The sequence below is a fragment of the Palaemon carinicauda genome, chromosome 30, assembly GCF_036898095.1.
Source record: "Palaemon carinicauda isolate YSFRI2023 chromosome 30, ASM3689809v2, whole genome shotgun sequence".
Lineage (NCBI taxonomy): Eukaryota > Metazoa > Arthropoda > Malacostraca > Decapoda > Palaemonidae > Palaemon > Palaemon carinicauda.
Window position 1 is genome coordinate 46049634 of NC_090754.1, and position 25000 is coordinate 46074633.

Sequence of the window (25000 nt, forward strand, 5' to 3'; positions counted from 1 at the left end):
TGTATTATATACATATATATATATGTATATATATATATATATATATATATATATATATATATATATATATATATATATATATATACTGTATATGTATTATATACATATATATATATGTATATATATATATATATATATATATATATATATATATATACTGTATATGTATTACATATATTATACATATACAGACACACACACAACAATAATAAATGCAGCCGCTTCTAGTCCACTGCAAGACAAAGGCCTCAGACATGTCGTCATTCATGTCTTAGCTTTAGCCTGTTGCTGATTGTTAATGGTGAGGGATTTTCGCCTGATCGATCACAGCAAACCAACCTAGTATGGTGGGCCTCAGAAATGATTATATAATACATACATACATACATACTTATACGTGCGCGTGTATAGAATCTGCAATGTTCTTTTAGGGATTTGTTTTTAAGATATTGGATGTGAACAGGCCTGCCTCATATCGAGATAGATCCTGGATTCTAAATTCTTATGAATGGTTCCACCCTCGATAGTATACAATGGAGACTAGTTTCTTTTTGTTTTCTCTGCTCTCTCCTCTGTCCTATGGCGACCCACGACTTTCGACTGACAATCATGTACCTAATCCAGTGCTTAAAGACTAAGATTAACAGAGAAAACCGAACATTATCACTCATATAACCTGCTTAGTACGCTTACTACTAGGCCACGAGTGGAGAGAGAGAGAGAGAGAGAGAGAGAGAGAGAGAGAGAGAGAGAGAGAGAGAGAGAGAGAGAGAGAGGATATGGAACAGGCAGGGCAACTTGGGGACGATGAGTACAAACAGCTGTTTGTCGTCTTCGTCGCCCCCTGCTGCCTCTGTTTGCCGCTGCCAGCACTCAAGGGAGCTCTCTCTCTCTCTCTCTCTCTCTCTCTCTCTCTCTCTCTCTCTCTCTCTCTCCCTCTCTCTCTCTCTCTCTCATCTGTGCTATTCCCCAGGGTATGTAGCCCTCTGTGCTATTCCCCAGGATATGTAGCCATCTGTGCTATTCCCAGGGTATGTAGCCATCTGTGCTATTCCCAGGGTATGTAGCCATCTGTGCTATTCCCAGGGTATGTAGCCATCTGTGCTATTCCTCAGGGTATGTAGCCATCTGTGCTATTCCTCAGGGTATGTAGCCATCTGTGCTATTCCTCAAGGTATTTAACCATCTGTGCTATTCCCCAGGGTATGTAGCCCTCTGTGCTATTCCCCATGGTATGTAGCCCTCTGTGCAATTCCCGGGGTATGTAGCCATCTGTGCTATACCCCAGGGTATGTAGCCTTCTGAGGTATACCCCAGGGTATGTAGTCATCTGTGCTATTCCCCAGGGTATGTAGCCATCTGTGCTATACCCCCAGGGTATGTAGCCTTTTGAGCTATACCCCAGGGTATGTAGCCTTTTGAGCTATACCCCGGGGTATGTAGCCATCTGTGCTATTCCCTAGGGTATGTAGCCATCTGTGCTATTCCCAGGGTATGTAGCCATCTGTGCTATACCCCAGGGTATGTAGCCTTTTGAGCTATACCCCAGGGTATGTAGCCTTTTGAGCTATACCCCAGGGTATGTAGCCGTCTGTGCTATTCCCCAGGGTATGTAGCCAATCCTTGTTTTTCCCCAGGGTATGTAGCCATCCTTGTTATTCCCCGGGGTCGTACAAGGCTATTTTTCTAATCACTAGGGTACTTGGCAATTCCAGGGTACATTACTATCTTTGCTATTCCCCAGGGTACATGCCCTGCTTTGTTATACCCCTAGGTATGCGGCCATCTTTGCTTTTCCCCAGGATACGTGGCCATCTTTGCTATTCCCCTGGGGTACAATATCGTATTTGTTATTCCCCTGGGTACATAACCATCTTTGCTGTTCCCTAGGGTACGTGGTAATCTTTGCTTTTCCCCAGGGTGCATTGCTATCTTTGTTATTCCCTATGGTACATGGTCAGCTTTGTTATTCCCCGGGGTACAAGGTCATTCTTACTATTCCCCAGGGTATGTGACCATTCCGGGGGGGTATTGCTATCTTTACTATTCCCAAGGGTACATTGCCATACTTGTTATTCCTCAGGGTTCAAGGCCATTTTTTACTATTCCCCAGGGTACGTGGTTATTCCAAGGTTCACTGGTATTCTTGCTATTCCCCAGGGTACGTGGCCATCTTTGCTATTCTTGGGGGTTATATGGCCTTCTATGCTATTCCCGGGATTGTGGCCATCCTTCTTATTCCTGGGATGTTATGTGGCCATCTTTGCTATTCCCCAGAGTACATGGTCATCTTTGCTATTCCCTATGCCCTTTGGAACAGCAAATATGGCCGCATACCATGGGGAATCGCAGGATGGCCATGTACCCTAGGCCTAACGTGGCTATCTTTACTATTCCCGAGGTATGTTGCCATCTTTGCTATTTCCTCGGGTATGCGGCCATCTTTGCTATTCCATGTGGTACGCTACCATCTTTGCTATTCCCGAGGGTATGCGGATATGTTAGCTATTCTCCAGGGTATGTGGCCATCTTAGCTATTCCCTAGCGTATGTGGCCATCTTAGATATTCCCCCATGGTATGTGATTATCTTTGCTATACCCCTGGTTACTGGCCATCTGTGCTATCCCTTGGGGTTACGTGGCCATCATTGCTTTTCCCCGGGGTTTGTTGCAATCTTTGCCATTCCCCAGGTTACATGGCTATCTTTGCTATTCCCCACGGTATGTGGCCATCTTTGCTATTTCCCATGGTATGTGGCCATCTTTGCTATTTCCCATGGTATGTGGCCATCTTTGCTATTTCCCATGGTATGTGGCCATCTTTGCTATTTCCCAGGTTACATGGCTATCTTTTCTATTCCCCACGGTATGTGGCCATCTTTGCTATTTCCCATGGTATGTGGCCATCTTTGCTATTTCCCATGGTATGTGGCCATCTTTGCTATTTCCCAGGTTACATGGCAATTTGCTATTCCCAAGGTTACATGCCAATCTTGGCTATTCCTTAGGGTACGTAGTAATCCTGTATTCCCCAGGGTATCCTTCCCTACTCCCTTGGTACTTCATAATATGGGTATACTGCCAATTCTTGGTATCCCTCCTGGGTATACATCAAGTTAATCATTGTTTTCCCTTGGGGTACACGATAGTCCTTCCCATGCCGCTGAGTACTTTAATAGTATGCACTATCCTCACATTAATCCTTGCTATCCTCCTTGGTACATGGCAATCTATACTTACCCTCTGGGTACGTGGTACCAATGCCATCCCTTTTGGGTACGTGGTAATTTGTGTTGGGTATGTGGTAATCTGTGCTGTCGTATGGGTGATTATAGTATTACGTGTCAATACATATTGAGTCTCTATCCAATTTGGTTAAGGGTAATCCCCTATCCTTTATAGCATTTGCTGCTCATGTCTAGATATTCTATTCCCTGTAACCTCACAAGGTAATTTTCGTGGATTCCCTAATACGACTTTACGATAATCTTAATTTGGTCTTCTTGTTTCTATCCCTTTTTATCCTGGTTGATGAAATCGTTTGGTTTTCCTCTTGTTTTGTGCATCACTAGTTATCCTCCTGTTATCCCTTATTGTATGTTATCACTTGATTGGTTATCATTCACGTTATCCTCCTGGACCAGTTTAAATATATATATATATATATATATATATATATATATATATATATATATATATATATATATATATATATATATATATATATATATATATATATATATATATATATATATATATATATGTTATATCCTGTTGGTCCATATAATCACTTAATTTTGTGGGATTCTTTCTGTTGCTTTTTATCGTCTGTGGCTTTTTTATCCTATGTTATTCCTGATATTCATGCAATCGCTTTTGATTTCCGTGGTCCATTTTGTCATTTATATGCTTTAACGATGTTATTACTTATCTGCATGGTCCATGTTATGAATTATCTTCTATAGTTAATTTATCATTTGTCTTCCCTGGTTATGTTATCACTCTGTGGTCCATGTTATCAATGATCTCCCATGGTTATTTTATCACTTGTATTCACGGCTTGTTATCACTTGTGTTTCATGGGTATGTTATCAGTTATCTTCCGTGATCCATGTTATCAGTTATCTTCCGTGATCCATGTTATCAGTTATCTTCCGTGATCCATGTTATCAGTTATCTTCCGTGATCCATGTTATCAGTTATCTTCCGTGATCCATGTTAATTCTTTTTTCCTCTGTACGTGGTCCTTGTTATCACTTATCTTCCCTGATGGATGTGGGTACTTACCCCCCCCCCCCCTGTTTTTGTTATTACTTATCTAGTTCATTTATGATGTCATTTATCTCCCGTTATCAATTCTCTCCTTGGTCCATGTTAAATTTTCTCAGAATGCTCCACATTGTCGCATGTTATCGGTTTCTATCGTCTCGGTCAATCAATCAATCTATCCTCCCTGGCCTTTCTATCTCTTATCTTAATCCTCTGGCACCTAGCATATGCACAGGGCCTCAATGAATTCACGACATGTCTCTTTCCTGTGTCTTCTCTCTGAGCTCAACCCAATTCTTATATACAACCTCTCTGCGCATTGTCATCGGCCACGTTTTTCTTGATCTACCTCTTCCTCTCCTGGCTTGAGGCATCCATTCAGTTGTATTCGTGAATAACACATCTTTCCTTCTTAATCTACTTCCACATTGATAGTCTTAACTACATCGTTCACATTGGGCACCCCTGTCACCTCTCGAATTAACGTATTTGATATATGGTGCTGCCATTTGATTCCCAAAATCCTCTTCAATGCTTTATTCTCAAAGGCAAGAAATCTTCCGTCAGTTGTTACAGTGCTGTACTACTAATGGTGCCCATAAGTTAGTATTTCATCTTGCCGATTCATATTTACCTCCGCCAACGAAGTTGGAAGGAGGTTGTGTTTTACCCCCTGTGTGTGTGCGTGTGCGTGTGTTTGTGGACAGCTTCCTGGCCACAATTTTAATCGTAGAGTGATGAAACTAGCATGGATTAACTTTCATATAAAAAGCTGGAAATGATAAAATTTGTGAAGATCGTGGTCAAAAGACAAGGTCACGGTCAAGCAAAATGTCCAATTCACGTCATCAGCCATAAGTTTGGACGTCGTAGTCAGAGAGACTTCAAACTTGGTTCATATTTGAGTGTATGAAAATCCGCGCTAATTAATACATGTTAAGGTCAAGGTCAAGGTCAAGGTCGAGAAATAAGGTGCCACACTGGAGGTCTGTGCTCTACTGAGCACCCCTCTAGTATTTTCTCCTTTTGTGCTTGTGGTTAATATTGACCATTGCTCTCGTGTAACCCGGACTGGACTGCTGGGTTCTCTCTACCCATTGTCCTTGGGTACTCGTTCTCCTCTTCATCTCTGTTATGTGTTATTTATTCTCTTGGGTACGCGTTTATTCAATCTCTCTGGTGCTTGTTGTCATGTTATTTCTAATCTCTCGGGCACGTTTTATATTTTTTTTTTCTTAAGATTTCCAATGACCTTGTCTACCTTTCGACTGACTTGTATCCTGTTTGGTAAGGGTCGACACTATAGATTTTGTATTGTTCTGTAGCTTCTTTACTGTAGATTGCCTATAGGTTTTGTGCTGTTCTGTAGTTCCTTCTTCACTATAGGTTGCTTATAGGATGCAGTAAGTCATTTGAAACTTTATTTTAAATGTTATATTAGTTGAAACTAATAATGTCCTTTACTACTTCAATAGGATTTGAATGTAATGTGTAATATGATAATCATTACTCCTGGTGGCCTGTTAGTAACGTCCTTGCCTGTGACTGCCAGACTGGGACTCGAGTCCCGCTTGAATTCGTTAGTTCCTTCGGTTGCTGCAAACTTTACCATCCTTGTGAGTGGGGAGTTTGAGGGGGTCTCCAGGTCTACCTGCCGAGTCATCAGCAGCCATTGCCTGGCCCTCTCTGGTCTTAGCTTTTGTGGAGAGAGGTTTGGGCGCTGATCATATGTGTATATGGTCAGTCTCTAGGGCATTGTCCTGCCTGCTAGGGCAATGTCACTGTCCCTTGACTTTGACATTCATGAGTGGCATTTAAATCTTTAAATTGTTTAAAGGTTTAAAGGCCTCTCATGAGTGGCAGAGGCAATGGACTGACATTGCCATATCAAGCAGGAGAATGCCCTAGAAACTGACAATATACATATATGATCAGCGCCCAAGTCCCCTCTCCACCCAAGCTAGGATCAAGGAGGGTCAGGCAATGGCTGTTGATAACTCAACAGATAGACCTATAGGCTCCCCCAAAACCCCCATCCTTAGGTAACAGGGATGGTGAGGTTTCAGCTACCAACAGAACTAACGAGTTTGAGCGGGACTCGAACCCCGGTCTGGCGATTACCAGTCAGGGATGTTACCACATCGGTCACCACAACCCTGTTATATTTCATCTAAAGTAAGCAATCTATTGTTGAAGTTCGTCTGTGACGTAGAGTGGCTGCTGTTTTGGTTACATCCTGTGGATGTGTTATAACTTAAATTGATGCTTAAGATCTTAATTACCAGGTAATATAAGTTTATGACGTAATAATTTCCTTAATAAAAAAATATAAATTTCCGCATTTTTAATTTTTGAGTTCGCTTTAAATTTATTACCAATACTAGAAACTGTAATTGCTCCTTGGGAAAATAATTTTGCGCGAAATCAAAAGTTGAGACAGGAGACATTGCCTTGCGCCATCCTCGAATATTTCTCCTTCCTGTCTAGCTGATGGTTCTCCCCAATTGGAGTGGCCTAGGACTTAAGCCCTTCCGCTATCTTTCCTCTCTTCCCCAGATCTTCTCCCCCTCTCCTCTGGATATTTCCCCCTCTCCTTTGGATGTCTCCCCCACTCCCCAGGTGTCTCCCTCTCTTCATGTCTTCTCCCCCTCTCCCCAGGTCTTCTACCCTCTCTCTCCAGGTCTTCTCCCCCTCTCCCCAGGTCTTCTCCCCTCTCTCTCCAGGTCTTCTCCCCCTCTCCCCAGGTCTTCTCCTGGTCTTCCCTTCCCCACTCCCGTGGTCTTCCCTCCCTCTCCCCAGGTTTTACCCCCTCTCGCCAGGCCTTCCCCTCTCTCCTCAGGTCTTCCCCCCTCTTCTTCCCCACCTTTTCCTCCTTGCCTCCCCCAGCCTTTCCCCAGGTTTTACCCCCTCTCACCAGGTCTTCCCCTCTCTCCACAGGTCTTCCCACCTCCTCTTCCTCACCTCCTCTTCCCCACCTTTTCCTCCTTCCCTCCCCCAACCTCTCTCCCTACCCCCTGTCCCACCCCAGTCCTCTCTCCCTCTCCTACCGTAGCCTTTCCCCTCTTTCAATCTTTTTCCCCTTCCCCGGTCTTCCCCTTTCCTCCAGTCTCCCCCTCCCATAGTCCTCCACGTTCCCCCAGTCCTCCCTCTTCCCCCACCCCTATACATCCTCTTCCCTTTCATCTTTTCCCCTTCCCTTCCACCTCTCCCCTTCCCTTCCCCCTCTCCCCATTCCTCCCCCCCCTCTTCCCCTTCCTTTCCCCCCTCCCCTCATCCTACCGGAAGGCCATCTTTATTAAACAATCTGCCGTCTTGTTATCATGGTCGTCGGGAAGGCATTTTACGATCCCCGCCAATCCCTTTTCCGTCCGCAGTGATTGTCCCGGAGTTTTTTTTTGTTTTTCATTTTTGGAAATTTTCTGTTCCCGTCTTTTTTCCTGTTATTTGTCTTTATATTAGTTTGTGTTCATGTTGTTTTATTTGATAATATTGGTTTATTTGTTTTGAATGTTGGTGGTATTTGTATTATTTTTTTATTTTTTTATTGCCTTTTATGTGTTTTGAGTGTTTCTTAAATTCAGTGTTTATCATTGGCATGTTTTGGATGGTTAAAATTTTCATCTCTCTCTCTCTCTCTCTCTCTCTCTCTCTCTCTCTCTCTCTCTCTCTCTCTCTCTCTCTCTCTCATAGTACATCTGCACTTAACCACTGAATGGCCTCCTAAGCCACAGCGCCTGGCTTCTTGGGCCGAATTTAAGATTTCTTCCTTTTTTTTTGGTTATGGCTTTTCGTGCACATTTGATTTATATTTCAATTATGATTCGTAAATTTTTCACTTTTAATCATTATTCATGCCGAATATATATATATATATATATATATATACACACACATATATACACACACATTTATATTTTTATTAAATCCCTAAGTCATATGGTTTTATCCCGGCTTAGTTTTTTGTTTCATTTTCGTTTTTCCCTGTTTCCTATTCAGTAATATTTTTTCTTGTCTTCCATTCATTAGTTTTACTTACTTTTCATTCATTATTTTTTTCTTTCCATTCATTATTGTTTTTCCTTACCATTCATTCATATTACTTTCCCTTTACATTACTTTTCATTCATTATTAATTTTTCCCTACCATTCATTATTGCTTTCCCATTACTTTTCATTCATTGTTAATTTTTCCCTTTCATTCATTATTGTTTTTCCCATACTTTCCATTCATTATTAAATTTTCCTTACCATTCATTATTGTTTTCCCTTATTCTCCATTCATTATTATTTTTTTCCTTCCATTCATTATTTTTATCATACTTTCCATTCATTATTAATTTTTCCCTACCATTCATTATTGCTTTCCCATTACTTTTCATTCATTGTTAATTTTTCCCTTTCATTCATTATTGTTTTTTTCCCATACTTTCCATTCATTATTAAATTTTCCTTACCATTCATTATTGTTTTCCCTTATTCTCCATTCATTATTATTTTTTTCCTTCCATTCATTATTTTTATCATACTTTCCATTCATTGTTAATTTTCCATTCCATTAATTAATTTTCCCTTCCATTCATTATTTTTCCCATACTTTCCATTCATTGTTAATTTTTCCTTTCCATTCATGGTTGTTTTTCAATTACTTTCTATTCATTCTGGTTATTAGATAATTTACATGCAAGGTTTTGAATGTTTCGCTTATTTGCCTATCTTTTCCCTGACTTTTACCAATGATTTGTTTACATTTTATATTGTTACAATGAGTGAATGTTAAGTGTTTCTTGCAACATTTATATTTATTCTTTCGGTGTTTATATCATACTGCATTTCCTTATACATTGTCTTCATCATGCAATATTGCAGTATGAAACTTCATCTTACTCCTGAGCACTCTACTTGATATAATATCTATACTAATTTTTTTTAATGAGGTGCATTTGCACCAACTCGCAGCGGTGCCCTTTTAGCTCGCAAGTGTCCTGCTATCTGATGTGTTAGAATGATCTTGTCCAACCAATCAGCGATCAGGAAACTTCTACGAGCTAAAAGGGCACCCCTGCGAGTCGGTGCAAATCTACCTCACACCAAGAAGAATTGACTATAGTAGAGATCAATCATATTTATACAGTTGGATGTTTATAAGACTTCTACGAAACGACCAAGTTTCAAACTTCATTAATTTTTTTTTAATCAAAATTCATAATTCAACGAATAAATATCAACTGGAAACACGTGTTTAATAAAACTATTGGTTATGTTTATTCTGTTTTAAATCATCAAATTTCGTTATGAGATTCAAGGGTTATTCCATAAGAAGATTGCATCAAACTTCATTCTATGTTGATGTAACTTAGATATCAAACTTGAATATACAATAGTTTAGCTTCAAACTTAACATTATAATAAGCTAATATCAAACTTAGGTTGCCATGTGGTATTGGTGTAAGAATACTACCGCCATACGTCCTGCGCCTGGTAGAAGGCCATTTAAAGTATAATAATTATCCAGATTATTGAAATTGTAATTATCAAAATTAACCATTATCAAAATTATTAACATTGTAATAATCAAAATTATTAAAATTATAATTATCAAAATTATTAAAATTATAATTATCATAATTATTAATATTATGACTATCAAAATTATTAAAATTATTATGGTAAAAATTGTTAGAATTATAATAATTATCAAAATTATTAAAATTATAATTATTAAAATTATTATGACTATCAAAATTGTTAAAATTATAATAATTATCAAAATTATTAAAATTATAGTAGCTATCAAAACTATTAGAATTATAATTATGAAAATTGTTTTAATTGAAATTACTAAGAATTATTAAAGTTATTAGAATTATTAAAGAATTGGAATGATAAAGACTGTAATCCTTTTAATCATTACGAGTTTTCATAAACCGAAAAAATTCAGAATTATTATTATTATAATTTATTAAAAGCCAAGCTACAACTCTAGTTGGAAAAGCAAGATGCTATAAGCCCAAGGGCTCCAACAGGGAAAAATAGCCCAGTGAGGAAAGGAAATAGATAAGCTACAAGAGAAGTAATAAATAATTTATGAATCATTGAACAACCATACTGAGTACTAGAGTTGGATTTGTCAATATTCATATATAGATTATATTTAACAAGGAATCATGAACATTGTTTTCACCGTCGAAGACCATTATTACCGTAACGCCAGTTACAAATTTGTGGCCTGATTGGTAACGTCTCTGCCTGGTGATCGCCAGACGGGGGTTCAAGTCCCGCTCAGACTCGTTAGTTCCTTCAGTGTCTGCAACCTTACCATCCTTGTGAGCTAAGGATGGGGGTTGATTGAGCGAGTCTATAGATCTATCTGCAAGTGCATCAGCAGCCATTGCCTGGCCCTCCCTGATCCTAGCTTGGGTGGAGAGCGGGCTTGGGCGCTGTTCATATTTATATAGGACATATCTATTTTGACGATGTTACTGTTTTTAGAATGATTTATTGTTAATTTATTCTCATCATTTATTTATTTCCTTATTTCCTTCCCTCACTGGGCTATTTTTCCCTATTGGAGCCCTTGGGATTACAGTATCTTGCTTTTCCAACTAGGTTTGTAGCTTGGCTAGTAATAATAATAATAATAATAATATGGTCAATCTCTAGGGTAATGTCCTGCTTGCTAGGGCAATGTCACTGTCCCTTGCCTCCGCCATTCATGAGCGGCCTTTAAACCTTTAAACCCTCTCGGAGTCTAACCAAAGACGTCCTTTTGAGTCTACTCTGCGTAGTCGTCCCTCCTGCAAAAGTCGTCGTTTGCGGGTCGTTGTAGTCGTCGAACCTAACGCTTTTGGAAGTCGTTAACAGGCGGCGCACAGCTGCAAGCAATTTAGATAAAACAGGAGATTAACAAGGTTATAAACAGGAGTGAAACCGATACTTTTCGGTGAAGGAAGGTTATGGGACCCAGGTGGCGGACGTCTGTAGGACCCAGAGGACCCAGAGGACCCAAGGAAGACGGGGAGATGATAGGACAGGAAGTTCATGACTGTAGTTTTCTAGGAAGGAAGAGGAGATAGTCAGAGAGAGAGAGAAACGGTATTCATAATGGTATTGCCAGAATGACGGAAATGGATGGGAACGTGAGGCAGAGTTATTTGAACGAAGGAAGAATGGGCTTAGGCCTTAGGCCTTTGGGAATTAAGAGATTTGCTAACCGGAAGTCTTTGCTTAAAAGCTAGCTAAAGGCGATTTAATTTTGACGCTGATCTTTTAGGCGGTTTTATGTCTCATTGTGGTGCAGAAAATTATTGATTTCATTCAATCATCCAATGGAATTAGATAATGCTTAGGAATATGGAGAGGAGAGAGAGAGGAGAGAGAGAGAGAGAGAGAGAATATCTTTGTAAAAATGCACGACGATATTTAGAAAATATACATTGTAATAGTAATAGAGAGAGAGAGAGAGAGAGAGAGAGAGAGAATATCTTCGTTAAAATGCACGACGATATTTAGAAATTATACATGGAGAGAGAGAGAGAGAGAGAGAGAGAGAGAGAGAGAGAGAGAATATCTTTGTAAAAATGCAACGACGATATTTAGAATAATATACATTATAATAGTGGCAATGGAGAGAGAGAGAGAGAGAGAGAGAGAGAATATCTTTGTATAAATGCACCACGATATTTAGAAAATATAACATTATGATAGTAATTGGAGAGAGAGAGAGAGAGAGGAGAGAGAGAGAGGGTAAACAAATCATTGGATAATGGAAGTGAAACCAATTTAGAAGCTATCACTGGGGAGACTCAGTTGAAGGAGAACTATTTTAGAATAACACATTCTGTATGTAAATACGATAAAATTGTATATTTATTCTAAGGGCTGGTGAGAGAAAGGGAGACAGAGAAACTATAATTTTTATATAATTGATCAATCGAAAATGTTTACAGTTTAGATTTACTTTAGTGTCAGTTTACATAGAAATATCACTCATTGTTATTTTACATGAGACTCATATTCTTACTCTACATTATGACTCATATTGTTATTTTACATTAAAATTAGTAACCATTTTAGTGTCATTTGACGTAGAATTCGTTTTTTATAGTAATTATATTTAGTGTCAGGTCAATCTATTGCACAAAGATATAACTGTTGAAATGGGGTCAGTCAGTGTAAGAAATTAAGAAAAAACCTCGAGAAAGAAAAGCAGTTGTTACGCAAAGATGAGACAGTTATTAAGAAATCCGGTCGGCCAATGCTTGAAGATAGGTTAAAATGCTCAGAAACTAGGTCAATTGGTGTACACAGAAAAAGTGGTTAGGAAACCAGGTCAACTAGTGTACAGAAAGGAAAAATGTTTAGAAACTTTAATGGAAAGAAGATGCTAGTTACTCTTATTATTATTATTATTATTATTATTATTATTATATTATTATTATTATTATTAGTATGACTTGATAAGCTACAACGCTAGTTGGAAAAGCAAGATGTTCTAAGTCCAGGGGCTCCAACAGGGGAAAATAGCCTAGTGAGGGAGAGAAAATAACGATATAAACTACAAGAGAAGTTTAAGAACAATAATATTATTATTATTGTTTTTATTATATTATTATTATTATTATTATTATTATTATTATTATTATTATTATTATTATTATTAATTATTATTAATCCTTGCTTAAGCTACAATCCTAGTTGGAAAAGCAGGATGCTAAAAGCCCAGGGGCCCCAACAGGGTAAAGAACCCAGTGAGGAAAGGAAACAAAGAAAAATTAAATATTTTAAGAACAGTAACGGCATTAAAATAAAGCGTTCATATATAAACTATAAAAACTTCAAAATAACAAGAAGAGAAACAAGATAGAATAGTTTGCCCGAATGTACCTCGAGCAAGAGTTTTCTTAATTGTTATAAAAGAGGATTTTTTTCTGGGGGGGGAGGGTGAATTTGATATTTTGCTTGACCTTTGACCTTGACCTACCAAAAGGTCTTAAGAATTGATACACTGTCCCTCAAGCAGAGACGTTATGCTCTCATTTGTTCCCGGTGTCTTTTATAGTCTTTTGTTGCCAAATTTTACAACAAGGGGATATATTTTAACCATATTGTCACCAAATTAATATCAAGCTTGTTTTAAGGCTGATATCCCACAAGCACGGACGTCTACACTTCAAAAACACGTAATTTTAATCGGAAATTCTCCGTAAATATATACTGTTCGTAGCGGTATTTAAGTAAAATACGGGCGACCATAATTTTTACCCTACTTTATTATTAACTTTTACGGGTTGGTGACCGTAATATCATTCCTTTACGTCAATATATCTGTTTTTTTAAGACGGTAAATGCCTGGCAACATTTATTCCAGTATTTCTAACATTTTTTAGAGAAATTTAATTGTATGTAAATATTCAATCTTTTATGAAACCATTCAAATTCGTGAATTGATAAATAGAAACTGTTTTATTCAAGAACTGGGAAAATTTCTTGTTCTCTAAGTGTATCGGTAATGTGAATTTGATAATAAACACCAATTATGCAGTGAGATATGTAAAATACCAAATGTGAACGATAAACTGATTTTTGTAGGTCCTGTAGAAAGAGTATGTCTCCCTTAGTTGAATAGAACCAGGAAAAGCAGCCCTTTAAAGCACATGGCTTAAGATTTTGATTTGGAATGGGGTCCACAGTTGAAAAGGAGGAGGAGAGAGATATATAGGGTATGAGGGAAGTGGATGAAAAGGATAGGGGAATTGAAAGAAAGAAAAAAAAAGAAAAAAATTGAATGAAAGGGATGGGAGAAATTGGGGGAGTAGTTAGAGAAATATAAAGAAAAAATTATTTAGCGAATTCATTGACGAAATCACCACGCGTAATAGCTTAGAGAGAGAGAGAGGAGAGAGAGAGAGAGAGAGAGAGAGTGGAAACGATGGGTTTCCGGATGTATCATCGGTTTAGAGCGTCCTAAACTCGTTGGGGAGAAAAAGGAAGTATTTGTGGGCGTGAGAGAGAGAGAGAGAGAGAGAGAGAGAGAGAGAGAACCGTGGGGAGTAAATTGCCAAGTCTGTATATTACTGTATTTATTGCAATCTTATATTTCATAATTTATGGCATTTTGACATGGTTATAGTTGTTCCTGTAAATTTTAAATGGGGGAATAAGATTTTAGGAAATTGGGATTTGAGTTGTTCCTCTAAATTTTAAATGGGGAGTAAGTTTTTACGAAATTGAATGGTTTTTGTTTTCATTTTAATTTTGTTGTGATTGGCACCATTGAGGCTATAGAATGGGATATCTGGTGTTTTTCAGGGTAGTGTTCTTGGTCCATTACTTTTCATACTATATACCCATGGCATGTGGTTTGGCCTTGAAAACAAGCTCATTGCATATGCAGGTGATGCTACTCTCTCTCTCTCTCTCTCTGCTCAATACTACACAGTATTTTAAAAGTTTTATTCCAATTGTGACCAAGTTGTGGAATGATCCCTAATCAGGTAGTGGAAATCCGTTGAACATCAAAAGTTCAAACTTGCAGCAAATGTTTTTTATGTCGACTGACATAAGTCTCTTTTATAGTTTAGATAAGAAAGTTCCTTTTTAAAAATTTGTACTGTTCTTAAAATATTTTATTTTGTTCATTGTATGTCCTTGTTTATTTATTTCGTCGTTTCCTTTCCTCACTGAGCCATTATTTCCTGTTGGATCCATTGGGCTTATAGCATCCGGTTTTCCAACTAGTGTTGGAGCTTTAGCTATTATTAATAATAAAAGGTTTCTGATTAGGTTTCAACAGTAAAATTATGACAGATAACGGGTGTTGTCATAGGAGAAGAGCATTTTATGTGGATCATATTTTTTTAAAAATAGTTTTCGGAGAAAGTTGAAATTAAACAGAAAACTGGTTCGATAATTCGCATGAAATGAGAAAGCGCATGGAAAGTTGATAAGATTATAAATACTTGTCTAGAATTTGTCTAGTTTTTTTTATATGTATGAAAATTTAATTTGTCAATAAATTGGTGTTTTGAAATCTTGAAATGTTATTATTTATGTCAAATTTTATTTATATCCAATTTTGGATTTTTGTCTAAAATTTTGCTTTTGGTTTCTAAAATTTTGGTTTGTTGATGTCTAAAAATCCTTTTTTGATGACTGAAATTTAATTTTTAATGTCTATAAATTGGGTTTTGATATCTAAAAATTTGGTCTTTTAACATTTGTGGTGAATTAAAATGGTCGAATCATTATAGCCTATAGGTTTCATGTTATTTGTTACACTTAGCATTATCCTGATTGTTCCTGGAGTCTCCCACAATATTCAATATTTTTTTAACCTGGTTATACTGTTTATAGATATTTGATGATGATGACGATGATTTTTTTTTTTTTTTTTTTTTTTTGGTAAATAATTTTTGCATTTTTATATCATTCAGCATTTTTTACGGACAATCTAAAACGAACGAGACGAACTATCCAGCATCTCTCTCTCTCTCTCTCTCTCTCTCTCTCTCTCAAAGTTTATAATAATTTACTATATAGTATACATCTTGTGCGAACTTTTGAACTTTTGAAGTTCTACTGATTGAACTACCCCATTAGGAAGGACTTTTAAGTCTACAACTACTATGAAAATGTCATGGTTCCACATCATTTTAATATTATTGACTACAACAATAAATGTAGTCGTTGCTAGTCTTTTGTCATATCTGGGGATACTATTATTGTTATTATTATTATTATTATTATTATTATTATTATTATTATTTTATAATTTTAATATTATTTTCAATATTATTACTTGCTAAGCTATTAACCCTAGTTGTAAAAGCAGGAAGCTATAAGCCCAAGGGCTTCAACAGGGAAAATATCACAGTGAGGAAAAGAAACTAAGGAAAAAAAAAGTTTCAAGAACAGAAAACAACCACTTAAACAAATATTATAAACTAGAAAAACTTTAACAAAACAAGAGGAAGAAAAATAAGATAGAATTTTGTACCCAAGTGTACCCTCAAGACAGTTGAAGACCATGGTACAGATGCTATGGCACTACCCAAGATTAGAGAACAACGGTTTGATTTGGGAGTATCCTTCTCCTAGAAGAGCTGCTTACCATAACTAAAGTCCCTCTTCTACCCTAACAAAGTAGCCACCGAACAATTACAGTGCAGTAGTTAACCCTTTGGGTGAAGAAGGAATTGTTACACGCTAGTAGTTCGAAGTCGACTCGCAGTTGTTCGCTATGTCGAGTCGTCGACATGTTGATCCATCGACGGCAGGAAGGATGCCCACATGGAATCGTAGGAATGCATGTAGCTGTTGGGAACACCGGAAGTGGAAGAAGGGTCGGCCCGGAACGAACATTAGAATGGGCTATAGACTTTGGCTTCTCCCATACGTTCGTGTGTCGTTCGAGTCGGCTGTTCAAATGCTTCATTTCGATGGTCACATTTTTCTCTTATTTCTTTTAGAGACAGACAAGACAGTCAGAGAGACATTCGTGTGTCGTTGTAGAGGGCTGTTCATATACGTCATTTCAAGTATCACATTTTTCTCTTTCCTTGAGAGAGAGAGAGAGAGAGAGAGAGAGAGAGGGGAGGTGGACTTGTTTGAATATCTCCTTTTTCTGTCTATTCCTCTTACTGTGGCTTAACCAAAGCTTTTATCGTTAGTCTCCTTATCGTAAAACGGCAAGATATATCGGAAAAGAGAGAGAGAGAGAGAGAGAGAGAGAGAGAGAGAGAGAGAGGTGACTTAGTTTGAATACCTACTTTTGATGTCTGTTCCTCTTACTGTGGCTCAACCAAAGCTTTTATCGTTAGTTTCCTTATCGTAAAATGGTAAGATATATCGGAACACACACAGAGAGAGAGAGAGAGAGAGAGAGAGAGAGATTTGACGATCTATCGAGGTTCAGGGAAGCAAATATTGTAATGTGTCTTTGAAATGGAACCATTGATATAGGGGTGTTCTCCTTAAATAAAGAAGAGGTATTGTAAGCTTCAAGAGGCAGATGCGCGTAACCAGATGATAAGAGATTATACAGTAATAAGATTATACGGGTGCTTGTCTTTGTGGCTAAATGGTACGGTCACTGTCATACAAGCATCCCGGACGAGGGTTCGATTCCCGCCGGTCAGAGCTTTTGTCTTTGAGTGGTTTCGCCTTAGGACTCTGATCCCGAGATCGGTAAGAGAGTCCAGACATTGGTGTATTAAAATATATGGCTTATTTGAAATAGGTAAATCACGTTTAAATGTGTAAGATTCACACATACACACACACACACACACATATATATATATATATATATAGATATAGATATAGATATATATGTATAGATATTTAATATATATTATATATATATATATATTATATGTATATATATTATATATATATATGTATATTTATATATGTGTGTGTATGTATGTATGTATAGATGCAGATATACTGTAGATATCTTACTTCGTTAATCCATCGTCTTCTCTTCGTAAGAAAATTTGCGTATATAGACTGCGGCGTATAATGACCATGAACAGACGGGAGTGGAGAAAACAAGTCTGAGGCCTTTGTCTTGTAGTGGACAAGCAACGGATGACGACGATGATGATGACTATATATATATATATATATACATATATATATATATATATATATATGTATGTGTGTGTATATATGTATATGTATATGTATATCTATGTAAATGTGTGTATATATATATATATATATATATTTATATATATATGTGTGTGTGTGTGTGTGTATATAAAGGGACATTACAATATTAAGACAGCTCTCTCCTCTCTCTCTCTCTCTCTCTCTCAAAGGTTTAGCTAATTAGCAGGGAACATTTTGTTTATTTTTTTTCCCGAGGACTTTAGGGTACAATTATGAGATGACCATTCTTTTTGCGACACCTAATTGCAGAATCAAACTAGATTACTTTCTTCGTTTACTGTTGTCCCCTGGACGGTTTTTTTTTTCTTTTTTGAGAGAGAGAGAGAGAGAGAGAGAGAGAGAGAGAGACTTAGCATGTGATTAATATCCATTTTGGGTATTTAATGGCAAGGTCGAACTAATTTGGTTTTGAAAACTGTTATGTCGCTCAATATTTAAATATGCATATTTATATTTGTATAATCCCATTGGGATAATTACGCAAAAGTGACATGGGATTTAAAGGCCGCTCATGAATGGCAGAGGCAAGAGACGGTTACAGTCCCTTAGAGATTAACCATATATCCATATGATCAGAGCCCAAGCCTTTTTCGCCTAAACTAGGACCAGGTAGGCCGAAGCAATGGCTGCTGATAACTCGGCAGGTAGACCTGTTGCCCCCCCCCCCCAAAAAAAAAAGGGCCAACCTTAGCTTACAAGGATGTTAAGGTTGCAGACCAACTTTTTTGATTATTTATAATTGTAGTTTATATATACTGTATCCTTGTATCCTTTCCTCACTGGGCTATTTTTTTTCCCTGTTGAAGCCCTTGGGTTTATAGCATCTTGCTTTTCCAACTTGGTTTATAGCCTAACTTGTAATAATAATAGTAACAATAATAATAATAATAATTAGTATTATTATTATTATTATTATTATTATTATTATTATATCGAAATTAAGCGGGACTCGAACACCTGTCCAGCTATCGCCATACAGACACTTTTCCTTTAGGCCACCGCAAACCAATTTTTAGCCTGTTGAATAACTGTGCCCTATGAAATGTTTACTCTGTTGGTACATTTGCGTTTTAAATGTTCCTGACTTAGGTATTTAAATCCTTTTTAACCTTTAGATTTCCATTAGTAGTAGGCGGAGGTATGCTCTCTCACGCGGGTTATGATTATGATGATGATCATCATCATATTCACTATCTAATTTTAATGCTAGTTGGAGATTTTTATGTGGTTCTTCAATATTTATTTGTCATGCGTATTAACTCGGCCAAGCCTTTTCCCTTTGTAGATTTCCATAAGTAGTAGGCGGAGGTATGCTTTCTTACTCGGGTTATGATCATCATCATCATCATCATCTTCACTATCTAATTATCATGCTAGTTTAAAATTTTTATGTGGTTCTTCAATATTTATTTTGTCATGCCTATTAGCTCGGCAAAGCTTTTCCCTTTGGCGAGAATTTTACTCTTAATGACATGAATTATTGTTGTTATGATTAATGTTGTTGTTGTTTTATTAATGTTGTTTTTATTAATTGCTGTTGTTTTATTGATTTATTTTATTGATTGTCGCTGTTTTATTAATGGGTTTTATTTTATTATTGTTGCTTTATTATGATTGTTGTATTGATTGTGGGTGTTGTTTTGCTACTTATTGTTGTTGTTTTATTAATTGTTGTTGTTTTATTAATTGTTGTTATTTTGATAATTATTGCTCTAATTAATTATGGTTGTTTAGTTAATTATGGTTTAAATAATCATGGATGTTCTATTGATTTTGGTTGTTTTGCAAATTATTGTTGTGGTTTTGTTAATTATGGTTGTTTTATTAATTATTATTGTTGCTGTTTTGCTAATTATTATTGTTGTTTTGCTAATTATTATTTTTTTGCTAATTGTTGTTGTTTTATTAATTGATGTTTTATTAATTATTGTTGATTTATTGATTATTGTTTTATTAATTATTTATGTTGTTTTATTAATTGTTATTGTTGTTGTTTAATTAATTATTGTTATTGTTGTTGTTTACTTAATTATTGTTATTGTTGTTGTTTAATTAATTATTGTTATTGTTGTTGTTTACTTAATTATTGTTATTGTTGTTGTTTAATTAATTATTGTTATTGTTGTTATTTCAGAGGACGACAGTACCTGCGATAACGTTGTGGGGGGCGGAGGCGAAGGACCAGCAAGTGGTGTGGGCGTGACGGACAGTTTGTGCGGGGGCGGGTCCCCCAACTCTGGGGGCGGAGGGGGTGGAGGGGGAGGGGGCAGCAGTGACGACGAGGATGAGGAGGAGGAGGAGGAGGAGGAAGAACACCAGGGAGCAGGGGAGGACGAGGGATGCCACATCGGGGAGGAGGATACGGCCACGCCCCTCGCCAGACTCCTCAAGTGTGCTCGCTCAGACAACTATTTCGACAGGTGAGAAAAAAATAATGTTCTCTCTCTCTCTCTCTCTCTCTCTCTCTCTCTCTCTCCAGATATATTTTTCGACAGATGAGAAAAATTTATCTCTCTCTCTCTCTCTCTCTCTCTCTCTCTCTCTGATATCATTTTCGACAGATGAGAAAAAGATGTGGGTCTCTCTCTCTCTCTCTCTCTCTCTCTCTCTCTCTCTGAATATTCATCCCTGATATCTTTTTCGACAGACGAGATAAAATATGATTTTCTCTCTCTCTCTCTCTCTCTCTCTCTCTCTCTCTCTTTCTCTCTCTCTCTCTCTCAAAAGAAGATATTTTTGTGATAATTGGTTTTGTTATTTTATAATTGATGTTGAGTTGGAGTTTTCTTATTGGAATTCAAGTTAAAAGGTTCAATAAAACTTTATTTTGTTTATTTTTTTGTAATTAATTGACTATGAATTTTTATATTCTGATAAGTGTTGTGTATATGTTTAAAGCTCTTTAAATGGATTGAATTTTCAGTTGCATGGCTGAAACTTTTTTACTAGTTTATTAATTCAAAGAAAAGTCCTTATACGTCATATTTACTTCTAGTTTAGCATCACTAGTTAAACATAATTAATTTTATTTAACAATCACCTGTTGTTTCTTGCTATCAGAGAGAAAGTGACCATTGAATTATTCATTTTTCGATCTCTAGATCATTTATTATTTTATTTATTCATTGTGGGGAGTTATATCTCTTAATTCATTTTTCGACCTATAAATCAAATCATTTATAATTATTAATATTTATTTGAAGTAGTTTCGTGAAGAATGTGTTGTCTAATGTGTGATCTCACTTAAGAATGACGTAGAGTAGATTCTATTACAATATTATTATTATTATTATTATTATTATTATTATTATTATGATTATTTGCTAAGCTATAACCCTAGTTGGAAAAGGCAGGATGATAGAAGCCCAAGGGCTACATCATCATCATAAACATTATCAGCTGCTACTAGTTCACTGCAGAATAAAGGCCTCAGACATGGCCTTCCACTAGGGTCTGTTTATGGTCTTTATGTCTGACCATGCCCGCAAACATCCTTGGTTCGTCGATACATCGTCTTCTCTTCCTCATTTTGCTTCTTTTACAATCTTTAAGGACCCTATCTCCTATTCTTAATGTCCTTCTATTGTCTGTCATTGTCATTGTGTCCTGCCATTGTTCATTGTCTTTTTCTTACAAGTTGTTAGAACATCCTCTACTTTAGTTTTGCTCTCCTATTTGTTTCTCTTTTTTCCTTTTCTGTCTCTTTTGTTATTCCCATCATTATTCTTTCCATAGTTCATTGAGTTGTAACTAGCTTATGTTTTAAGACTTTTGTAAAGCCCCAATTATCTGATACGTAAGTTAATATATATATATATATAATATATATATGTACATATACATGCATATGTTTGTGTATATGTATGATATACATGTATAACAGTGTACGCTTATTTGTTCTATCTTATTTCTCTCCCTCTTATTTCATTAAGTTTTTATAGTTTATTTATGAAAGATATGATTTAATGTTGTTCGTGTTCTAAAAATATTTTATCTTTTGATTCTTTATTACTCCTCTTGTAGTTTATTTCTTTGTTTCCTTTCCTCACTGGGGAATTTTTTCCCCGTTGGAGTCGTAGAGCGTATAGCATCTTGCTTTTCCAACTAGGGTTGTAGCTTAGCTTGTAATAATAATAATAATAATAATGTTTTATTACGCTTGGTTGTGGGTTGCAAGTACACATAGTCAATTGGCAATAATTCCTTTTGAATGTTATCTCTGTTTACGGAGATAAAGTAAAACCAGTACACGACTTCTCAAGTGTTAACCGTCGTGTTTTGGCGAGATAACAGCAACGGATGCCGAGGTGCCGGAGTAGTAGTAGTAGTACTAGTAGTAGTAGTAGTAGTAGTAGTAGTAGTGGCTTCGGACTGGGATAGCACTGATTTGAATTTGGCCCCGTTTGTCTTGTGACGTGTGATAGATAAAATTCAAAATTTTCTCTCTCTCTCTCTCTCTCTCTCTCTCTCTCTCTCTCTCTCTCTCTCAAATTGTCATTAAATACACTGATAGAATGCAAGGGACCAGAAAGAAAGTTGCTATATGTAGATGATTGTATCTTTCTATCCTTTACATTATTTCTAATATTGAAGATCGATTTTGACGTTGTTACTTATCTTAGAATTTTTTATATTTATTATTCATTACTTTACATATATATACAGTATATATATATATATATATATATATAGTTTATTTCTTTTATTTTCTTTCCTCACTGGGCAACTTTACCTGTTGGAACTCCCAGGGCTTATAACATCATGCTTTTCCAACTAGGGATGTAGTTTAGCTTATAGTGATGATAATAATAATAATGACAGGAATTTTCAAAACGGGAAGAGTACCTTCTTGTGAAAAAGGTGATTACTGCTGAAAATGAAGAAGGATTACAGAGAGAGGTTGTATAGGGGAAGGAGACTTTGTGGGGACTTGAAAGTAAATGTGTAAAGACTAAGGCTATGGTGTGCACTAAGGAAGGTAGGGACAGAAAAGTAGAGGCTCGGTTATAAAAGGATGATAAAAAATTAGATACTTGGGATCTACTATGAATCAGGAGGGATAATGTGAGGGTCAAGTTGAGAATAGGATAAATGTAGCTTTGTGGAAGTGGAGTGAGGTAGCAGGATTGGCATGTGATAAGAATATGCCATTTAAGCTACAAGTCAAGATCTGTAGTACAGTAATGAGAACATTGTTAATTTGTGGATAAGACACATGGGCATTAAGATGAAAAGAGGAAGCATAGATTATAAAAACAAAGATGGGAATGCTTAGGTGGATTATGGGAATTATCTCTACTTGAAACGTGGAAAGTGAAGAAATGTGAATGGCACGCGTAGTAAAAATCACAGTGGTGATAAGAGCGTCACGACTGAATGGGTGGGGGTGGGGGGGCATGTTGGGGAGGGAATGAGGAGAGCTTAGAAGGAACCTGTTAAGGGGGCGGCGGGGGGAAATCGAGAGGGAGGGAAAGGATTAGATAGCGAGATAAGGCGAAGGATATTATTATTATTATTATTATTATTATTATTTATAATTGCTAAGCTACAACCTTAGTTGGAAAAGCAGAATACTAAAAGCCCAGGGGCTCCAACAGGGAAAATAGCCCAGTGAGGAAAGGAAACAAGGAAAAATAAAGTACTTGAAGACCAGTAACATTAAAAAAATGTCTCATATATAAACTATGAAAACTTTAACAAAACAAGAGGAAGAGAAATTAATAGAATAGTGTGCTCGAGTGTACCCTCAAGCAAGAGAACTCTAACCCAGGACAGTGGAAGACCATGATACAGAGGCTATAGCACTACCCAAGACTAGAGACCAATGGTTTGATTTTGGAGTGTCCTAGAAGAGCTATTTACCATAGCCTAAGAGTCTCTTCTACCCTTACGAAGAGGAAAGTGGCCACTAAACAATTACAAGGTTTGGTGGAGGAGGATGCTCTTGATAGAACGCATTGGAGACGGCGTATCAGGCAACCGACACCTTACATTATTCTAGAAGTTTTATTCCAGCTGTTACCAAATTGGGGAATGATCTTCCTAATCGGGTAGTTGAATCAGTAGAACTTGAAACGTTCAAAGTTGGAGCAAATGTTTTTATGTTGACCAGGCTGTCATGAGTCTTTTTATTGTTTATATATGACATATCTGTTTTTGACGTTGTTAATAGTTTATATAGGACATATGTTTTGACGCTGTTACTGTTTTTTAGAATGATATATTGTTAATTTATTCTCATCATTTTTTTATTTCCTTATTTCCTTTCCTCACTGGGCTATTTTTCCCTGTTGGAGCCCTTGGACTTATTGCATCTTTGTTTTCCAACTAGGGTTGTAGCTTGGCTAGTAATAATAGTAATAATAATAACGCTGAGAATGTTTTCAGTTACTCTCATATTGTGGTGCTTGCTAAGAAACAATTGAAATGATACGGCGAATTTATTAAATATTGCTTGCACCTGTTTCTAGGTGTGTGTACTGCTCCGGCTGCTTTTAGCAGCTGGTGTACTCTCTCTCTCTCTCTCTCTCTCTCTCTCTCTCTCTCAATTAACTGTTGGTATTATTTTCTTTGTCATTTTATTCTCTAACCCAATTAACTGTTGAAATTTACTTATCTTTCATGGTTAAAATTCTCTCTCTCTCTCTCTCTCTCTCTCTCTCTCTCTCTCCAATTAACTTGGTATTTAGTTATCTTTAATAGCCTCTATCTCTCTCTCTCTCTCTCTCTCTCTCTCTCTCTCTCAAGCATTTACATAATTGTACCGTTCTCAAAATTCATACTTAATTTTTTTTTCATAAACGTAATATGGGTGTTCTTGTAATGCCTGCAGAGAGAGAGAGAGAGAGAGAGAGAGAGAGAGAGAGGGAGAGATGTTAACCGTGAAAGATAAGTAAATTCAAACAATTAATTGGTGAGAGAAAAAATTGACTAATAAAGAAAACTAAATACCAAGAGTTAATTGAGAGAGAGAGAGAGAGAGAGAGAGAGAGAGAGAGAGAGTAGGTCATTTGATACGAGTACAATTAAGTCTTGTTATAAGAAGGCTCTCCTCCTA

General features: G+C 36.7%; 1 protein-coding gene across 1 annotated transcript in view; it reads left to right on the plus strand.

The window, feature by feature from the left end:
* The window catches only part of LOC137623081 (serine/threonine-protein phosphatase 4 regulatory subunit 1-like), a 380975-nt gene that overhangs the window by 110892 nt on the left and 245083 nt on the right, over positions 1-25000 (plus strand). The window contains exon 3 of the mRNA XM_068353734.1: positions 20078-20363. Within this exon, the coding sequence (XP_068209835.1) occupies positions 20078-20363 (286 nt within the window). The remainder of the gene's footprint in view (positions 1-20077; positions 20364-25000) is intronic.